The 8,625-nt window shown below is 49.4% G+C and overlaps 1 protein-coding gene and 1 pseudogene across 1 annotated transcript in view; one reads left to right on the top strand and one right to left on the bottom strand.

Annotated features, from left to right (window-relative positions):
• LOC112408669 (uncharacterized) overlaps positions 1-4,198 on the top strand; it is a 140,450-nt pseudogene extending 136,252 nt beyond the window's left edge.
• A 1,445-nt stretch (positions 4,199-5,643) lies between these two features.
• Positions 5,644-8,625, bottom strand: part of OLIG1 (oligodendrocyte transcription factor 1) — a 3,727-nt gene continuing 745 nt past the window's right edge. The window contains exon 2 of the mRNA XM_024758414.1: positions 5,644-5,697. Coding sequence (XP_024614182.1) covers positions 5,644-5,697 — 54 coding nt within the window. The remainder of the gene's footprint in view (positions 5,698-8,625) is intronic.

The following is an 8,625-nucleotide window of genomic DNA, read 5'->3' as shown; positions in this document are numbered from 1 at the left end:
TCCTTCCCTCCTTCCTTCCTTCCTTCCTTCCCTCCTTCCCTCCCTCCCTCCTTCCCTCCTTCCTTCCTTCCTTCCTTTCCTCCTTCCCTCCTTCCTTCCTTCCCTCCTTCCCTCCTTCCCTCCCTCCCTCCTTCCTTCCCTCCTTCCTTCTTTCCTTCCCTCCTTCCTTCCTTCCTTCCCTCCTTCCTTCCTTCCCTCCTTCCCTCCTTCCCTCCCTCCCTCCTTCCTTCCCTCCTTCCTTCCTTCCTTCCCTCCTTCCTTCCTTCCTTCCTTCCCTCCTTCCTTCCTTCCCTCCTTCCCTCCTTCCCTCCCTCCCTCCTTCCCTCCTTCCTTCCTTTCTCATTCAACAAGTATTTTTGATGAGGCAAATTCCTGAACACAGGCTGACACTTTTTCTGGGCACCATCCCCTGAGGCTACATGACCACAGCACTATTTGAGAGATAAGTATGTGTAGGTACCTAGCAGGAAGCCGCTCCCTTGTTGGACAGAGACATGATGGTTGAGTCCGGCCCCGGGCTCACTGGGTGCTGGGAGGAGCCCCAGCACCTTCCTGCAGCCCTGTAGGCCTGAGTGCTCTTCGGACTCTGTGTATAGGGATGACTCAGGCAGTGACTTCATTCAGCCAGCCTGGTGTTTATGCCCCTCACCACAAACCAGTGGACAGTGTTCGGAGCTGTCCTGAGCTGACACTCCGCTGGGACAAAATGACACCCACTCAGCTTGTGGCTATTGTGGCCAAAACAGCTGAAATGTTGTGGCTTCTGAAGAACCCGTTGTCTGCTAGTCAATCGGCAGGAGAAGGAGAATCCCGGTGCCCGGCCCCCTCTGTCTTGGAGAAGCATTTTGCCTCCACAGTAGCAGGGGGTCGTAGCTGGGCTCTGAGAGCCAACTTGGAAGGACAGAGCCCAGTACAGGGCTCCCTAGGGGAAGTCCCTCGAAAGCCACCGTTGGGCTTGAGCTAGTGCCGGAAGGAGCTGGAGATTTTAGAAGGCAGCTTTGCTCGTTAGAAATGGATTTTTACTTGGCACCATCCAATGCTGTCCTGAGCCCTATTCATGAATTGCAAGAGAAGATGGGAATGATTGTGTGCATACCACTGCTTTCTGAAGGAGCGATCAACAGGATAATAATCGTGTAACTAACATATTTCTAGCTGATGGAAAGAACTGTCTGAGTAGCAACAGGAAAAACAACCGCCATTACAATAGGCACTGTGCTAACCATTGACATGCACTGCCTGGCTTAACCCCCAGTGAGGTGGCTCCTAGTATTAGATCCTAGAGTTGAAGAGCCTGAAGCACCAAGAGTTCAAGTAGCCTCTCCAAGGTCACGTGGCCAGTGAGTAGAGTAGCCAATGGCGAGGCAGGACAGATGGGAGGCACGAGGCAGTGTGTAGTTAAGACTCTACAGGAAGAGAACTGGAGGGTGAAAAGGAGATGGGAGAGCAGATTGGTATTTGCGCTGGAGCACAGCATGGGTTCCAGGAGAGGAGGCAATGGGGAGATGAAGGGACTCTCCCCCATCTCTGTCCCTCCCGTGGGTGCGGGTCTGCCCCACTAGCCCCCTTCAGCACATCCTTCCCTCACACACTCCCCGGGGATGGTTTATGTTTCAGAGCTGACAACTCTCCCTTTGAGTTACTTTGGGTCTTTGTGAGTATAAAATACAAAGGGCATCTCAGAGCCCCTAGAACCATGGATTACACAGTCATGAGTGAATTCAAAAGCTGTCTATTAAATGAGATGCTGTGATGTCCAGTTTTGTTTTGTTCCCTCCACTGGTGATGAGAAAATTGTTGGTTTTGCCTCCTGACTCTAACTGTCCCTGATAAAGTAAAAAGCTATGAAGAGCCAGGAACGCACAGGGAATGATGTGACTCAAAGTGCCAGAAGCAAGCAAACAAGACCAAACGATCATAATAACAGCAACAAAATACTCCCTACGTAGAGAAAATGGTATCAAGTTATCTTCAAAATTTTCTTTACGGATTCTACTTCGGCTCAACTCTGGATTTTAAGATTTGAATTGGGGCTTCCCTGGTGGCGCAGTGGTTAAGAATCCGCCTGCCAATGCAGGGGACATGGGTTCGAGCCCTGGTCCGGGAAGATCCCACATGCCGCGGGGCAACTAAGCCCGTGCGCCACAACTACTGAGTCTGCGCTTTTGAACCCGTGAGCCACAACTACTGAAGCCCATGTGCCACAACTACTGAAGCCTGCGTGCCTAGAGCCTGTGCTCTGCAACAAGAGAAGCCACCGCTATGAGAAGCCCTCGCACCGCAACGAAGAGTAGCCCCCGCTCGCGGCAACTAGAGAAAGCCCGCGCGCAACAACGGAAGACCCAACGCAGCCAAAAATAAATAAATAAATAAATAATAAAATAAAAAAGAATAGCTCAACTCCTAGGGTTGCTTTAAAAAAAATTAAAAAAGATTTGAATTGGAGGACACCTAGTGATCACTACCTTCAAAGCTTTTGTTTTGATTTTTGGTTTTTTGCCTGAACACCAGCAGGACCAGGGACAACACACCGTCTTGAAGGTGGAGGCTGCGTGAGGTCTGCCTTCCGGCACACCCACAATCCCTGGTATTTCACTACCATCCTTCCTCATAGCAGCCAGATCTGGCAACGTCAGAAATTTAAAAAAAAAAAAAAAAAAAGTGGAACAAATGAAACAAACAAAAAAGCTAGAAGTGAAATATCCAAAATAACCACACTGATCTCAGGGCATTTCTAACTCAAGAAAGAGGAGGAATTAACTGGAGCGTCTATTCACTGTGTGCAGGGACGTGTTGAATCTCAACTTCACATTGATTAGACGCATTCTGAGAGTAGCAACTACAGCCAGGCCTGGGCCCAGAGGAGTACAGGTGGGTGGGAGTGCTCACCTTGAGAGCTGAGGATGAGGAAAGAAACCTAGAGAGGGCTCTCCCACCTCCAGACAAAGCCTCATTTCTTTCAGTGTCTGGTTCCATGACTTTCTTTAAGTGGCCTCCGCTTCCTTAGTTTCTACCTTTTCATGCTTCTGTTTTCTCATCTGTAAAATGGGGTAATAGTAGCGCCTACAAAATGAAGTCGTGCACGTAAAATGCTTAGAACCCTGCTTGGTACCTGATAAACGCCATGCTAGCTCTTGTCAATGTCAAGACCATTTTCATTCCTACTACGGCTGCTCTGCCACCCCCACTACCAGCTGCTCCACTTTCCCACCGGCCTGCTTCCAGGTGAGGTGGCTTTTCGCTCCCGCACTCTCCCCACCGATGTGTTCTTATCTGATCTTTTTATTTTGGAGTCTCCTGGCTGTATCACTTTGGCATCCTCTAAGGAGTTACCCATATTACTTAGAAGCATCTGGGAAACAATAGCCCTTCTGGATCCCAGCGCTGGGGCCTATGGTGAGCATTTTTCTCTCAGCCCCATCCATCATCTACCTCTGGCTGGTGTTCCACGTTCAGGGCCCCCATCGAGGTGCCTGTCCTCTATCCTGGGGTTTGGTGGCAGCCAGCACTTACTGCCGAGCAGTGTCTTGGAGAAACATTTGCGCCCAAGAAAAACACTCGGCAAAAAGTATGCCCGCACTGTTGAGAAAATCAGGGTCCATCAGTGTGAGAACACTGAGTGTCACCATGGAAACACTAAAAGGCAGCCCCCAAAGTGGAAGTCCCTAAGACACTGCTTTCCCCTCTGCCCTGCCGCCCTTGTCCGTCAGCTGTCTATTCCCTTGCCTTCTGAGCGGCGCTTTCTGAAACCCTAATGACAAACATGTAACCATCAGAGGATCTCTCAAAAGGTTTGCTTTGCCTCTGCCGCTCCCTGTCACCAATCTGGGCCTCCCTCGGGGCTTGGGACAAGGCTGCTGGATAAAGTTCAGGTGACTAAACTGCAGCCAGGTCACCCGGCAAGGGACTGGCCCTGAGTCTACCGCTTCTGGTTGCTACTCGCAGGGGCAGATGGAGGGCTGAGCACAGAGGCTGGATGGGGCCAGAGGCCAGCGGTTTTCCAGGGGGCAGGAAGGATGTGCTCAACTCCTGCTGGGATTCCTGTTTCCAGGAGACTCCAGTCCCACCAGGACAAGACAAGGAAGCAGCCTTTGCCTCTTCAAAGCAGGTACTGGACCCTGGCATCGCTGACTCTGTCTACCTTGGGACCTCGGGCGTGCTGGTGACCTTCCTGGGCCACAGTTGCCTTAATTGGTAGGGAGGAGGGTGGGAAGATAACCCCTAGGGTCTCTTGCCCCACTGGCATTCTGTGGGACTCAGAGATGATCTGGCATCTGTGGTCCACTGTCCTCTGTGGTCATTGAGGAAAGCTGAGTGTGAAGGAGAAATCACTCCCTTTGCGTGATGCCCCTGAGCATCAAGCAGCCTGTAATGTTTAAGGACTTGGTTGTCCTGAACTCAGAGTCTGAGCTCTGGCCTGTCAACATCAGCTGGAAGCAAAGGGGAAAGTTTTCTAATGGAGGGGCCAATTCAACACGAGCAGAAAGAATTTGGCTTAGTTTCTGATCGGGCATTTCAGCTTTTATGCTAGGCTTAGTTAAAAAGGACAGAATGGAAACTGCTTGAAGAAGTCATTTGCAACATCTCCATAAATAAAGAGGCTAGTTTAGGTCTTGAGGATGAATTTGCTACTCTGTTTTCACATCTTGTATTTGGTAGGAGAAGCTGGACCCTGCTTGGAAACAATATTTCCCTACAACTAAAAGTTGCTTGATAAAAGTGAGTCTGTGTGTTAGAAAAACATGACAGTTTTCAATCTGTGGTTTCTTGAGCCTCCTTCAGTGGAGGTGGTACTCTTCTTACTGATATTTATGAGTATGCAGAAGAGGGAAGGGGCAGTGAGCTAGCAAGAAAAGGCCTTCTGGAGGAAATGCATTTTCCCAATGGATGTGCTGTATGCCACGGTGAGAAAAAGCTCTTCCTAACCACCACCTTGTTCTTAGCAAGTTCATAATGTGTGCTTGCGTGGCAGAAAGAAAAGTCCTTCTGGCTGGCTTCCTTTACGGCCTGTGAGGTCTAGCTAGCAGGCTAAAACTCTGAGTATTGACTTCCAGCTTGGACCCAGCCTCACCTGCGTATCTGGGGAGTCAGCAAAGACTAGATGGGTGACCCTGAACCAGAAGGGCAACATGGAAGCACTGTTGTTAATAATCTGAACTTTGGTAAAGTGAAATACTTCCCATACTTGGGGTGGAGCCTCTTTCCTGATGGGGACACTTACCTTCTAAGTTATACATTTTACAAGGTCGTATTTTCATACCTGGTGTAATCAGTTGCCCTTGGAGGAGAACACCTCTAAATAGACCGTCACTACAGGCTACGGAAATCCCACAGTGCATTTAATCTGCTCTCTGTTTACTGATTGTTCACCTGGCCTCCCGCACGTATAACAACATAATTTCTCAGGGCCCTTGTGTATTTTCCCCTTAGGTTCTGTTCACTTTTGTCGCTGGGATCACAAATTGGTGGTTGGCTGGGTGCAGGGAACATTTTTTGGCGTTGAGCCACGTGTTTCTTTTCATCGTGCTTCTGAAGCCTGGTGAACCTTTCTCAAGGAGCCTGTCTTACACCCTCTCTGCTTTCCCAGCCGCTTCCAAGACCAGCTTAAACTTGTTCCTTCTGCAGAAAGCCTGCCTGCAGACTTCAAAAAGCAACTCCTTGCTCTACAACATACATGCCTACACTTAAAAACTGTGCCTGCAGAATACGCTACCCTCCCATAGACATACGTTCAGAGGGCTAACTCTGCATTTGGGGCACCGTATATAATTGCCTTTTATTCTACAGGACTGCTGAATGCCCTCTGACGCTATTTTTCGGGATGTCAATTCCTTGTAAGGAGGGGGTCCGCTAATCTTGCTTGGCACATGGGCCAATAAGATGCTACATGCAGGCAGATAATTTAAATATTTTGATGATACTCAAAACAGCCCTGCATATTCTTGTGAAATTCACTCGTAATCTTTAGTGGTTCTGGAAAGCACGTTAGGTTGTGATTTTTCTCAGTTAAATACAAAAATCACATGTAGTGTTACCTTTCCTATAAGGCACTGGTACTTGCTCCAGTCTGTAAGTAGAGACAGGAGGGAGACCACCCATCCCTTTTCTGCCCTATAGCTTTCTGCTTCTTTTAGAGATGGTTTTCAAAATGAGAATGGCATCTAGGTGATATAGTCGGGACTACTGGAGGAATTGTTTATTTCTAATATCCTAGAAATATTTTTTTCAGGGGCGACCTGATTTAGTTTTGATTTAGTCGTTCATTTTCCTTCTGTCAAGATGCAAGGTAAGCAAAGACAGCTGTTAAATACACAGAAGGCCACAATTCAAATTCAGTTATAATAGAAGCCTGTGAACTTTCTGATGGCAGAGTCAGGAAGAATGAGAAATTCTCCCCCGAAATGGGTTGGTGCATTACTTTCCCTCAAGTCCTCTCCTGCCCCTCCCCTTGAGTAAATAGTCACTTAGCCAGGATGGTAGGCAAGGCAATTCCATCTGGCCGGCACGCCTCCCCACCAATCCCTTCTGTGTTCCCAAAATGAATACTCATTTTTCCTAAATGTATACATGCTTCACATGAACCAATGTGGATAAAATTGAGTAAATCACCTTATCTGGCCTTTCTTTAATTTCCCACAGGTTAAAGGGGACACTATTTCTCCCCTACGATCCCCCTACCTTTAAATGTGGTTGTATTTCATTAAGAACTATGAATATTTGAATATTGCATGGGAGCAAGTCCACATTCCAAATTCTTTGTATCATCATCAGACAGAAGAGTTTTCTTCACTTGTTAGAATAAAATGATGTCCCAGGTCATAATTTCCTGGGAGACCACTCCAACCTGATTTAAATGATGGGGGTGAGCTCATAGCCATGAGATATTGTTTAAGCTTCTGTCCACTAAGACGGAAAAAGGTATATTTCTGAGAAATATGATGAGATAGAAAATAATTTTATCATAAATGTATTTCATAGCCCATTTTTCAGACTGTAGTGTAAAAAGTCCCTCCCTCCCAGCTTGGCTAAGAACTAATTCCTGGAATTCCTCCCTCCCTCCTCTCACCCACCCATTCACCTGCGATGCCTGAACTTGACCTACAGTTGACTCCATTGGATTATTTTACAAATCAGGAAGACAGGTTTAAAAATTTTGACCCGCGTCCTTTAATGATTACCCTTCGTCCTGAGGTTCTGGATCCACCAGGGCACCTTACACTTTTATTAACAAACCAATCAGGCGGGAAATATAAGGTTTTTACATGTTTATTTTGTTGATTCTTCACAGCACAACGAAACAAAGTTAGAGGAAAAAAATAAAACGCCAGTTAAATTCGGCTACTACCAACAACCCAAAACCTTAAACATAAAATCCAAAGCAAGCTTCTGAAAGATCATAAAATCATCTTGGGTGGAGTAATTTGTTAACGTCTGTAACAAATCAATGCACTGATAATTCTTCAATCGCACAGCGGCCAGATGACCCGCCTCACGCGCTGGTCCAAGACCCCGCACGTGAAGGGACAGCGCAGAAAACGCCATCCCGCCGTCGCCAACGCAGTGGGGCCCCTCCGAGCAGCCTGCTGTGTGAGGCTCCCGGTTCCCCTCCGTGTCTTTTAACGAGGCAGAACGTTAATTAGACAACGTGCTTTCTGACAGGACGGCAACGGCGAGACGCATTGTTACCTATTTTTTAGGACACCGGGAACCCCTTCTGCGGGGGAAAGGTGGTTGTTTTTAAGCAAGCTCAAATGTTGGTTACGCTACCTTTGGGGAAGGGGGGGACAAAACGATGAATCTTGAGTTCTAAACTGCCGTTCTAAGAAGACCCCAGGATTTCAAAGCGAATAATCGCAGCAAAACACACGGTTATGCGATTATCAAAAGCTGCTCTGTAATCGTCGGGGTACGAAAGCGGACTTCCCAACCCAGCACACCCGGCGACCCGGGAATTGTCATCGCCCCCTCCCGTGGCACCGCGATGCCAACCGTCCAGCCGCAGAGGGCCGGTCCGTCTGCTACGCCCGAGACCTTCTGCACCGACTAAGTGGTCCCTCTCGGCTTTCTGGGGCCGGGCAGCCTCTTCTAACAGGGGCTGTTTGCTGGGAACAAGGGGGCCTGTGACCCCTGGCCGAGGAGAAGAAAACACCGCCACCTCTCCCTCCCGCCCTCCGAGAGCAGCCCCTTGGTCCCCTCGGGCCTGGCCTGCCGCCGCACCCTGAGCTAGCATGGCGCCCTGAAGTCCACATCACCCCCTGCGAAGCGCACGACTCCAGGAGCCGGGAGAGACAAGCGCTGGGTGACAGTGGCAGTGAGAGTGCGCACTTGCTGCGCAAAGCGGCTGGAATCCACCCAGAACCCCAAACAGCCCCGACGCCCTATCGAACATCCGCTCGGGTCACTTTAATTTCCCCCGGGGAGGGGGCGGGGAGGAGGGACGCCCAACAGTCGCTTTCTCTGGGCGAGAAAATTCGAAATGCCCTCTTTGCTCGGCCCTGCTCTCGCGGGGCGCAGGGCGCGGGGACGCGCAGAAGCTGGGCGGCGGGAGGCCGGGCCGAGGTCGCGCCCCGGGCCCGGGCCAGCCCTCACTTGGAGAACTGCGCCTGCACCGCGGCCAGGCCCAGG

This window comes from Neophocaena asiaeorientalis, unplaced genomic scaffold (genome assembly GCF_003031525.2).
Source record: "Neophocaena asiaeorientalis asiaeorientalis breed wild unplaced genomic scaffold, Neophocaena_asiaeorientalis_V1.1 scaffold45, whole genome shotgun sequence".
NCBI lineage: Eukaryota > Metazoa > Chordata > Mammalia > Artiodactyla > Phocoenidae > Neophocaena > Neophocaena asiaeorientalis.
This window is presented reverse-complemented; position numbering and strand designations above follow the sequence as displayed.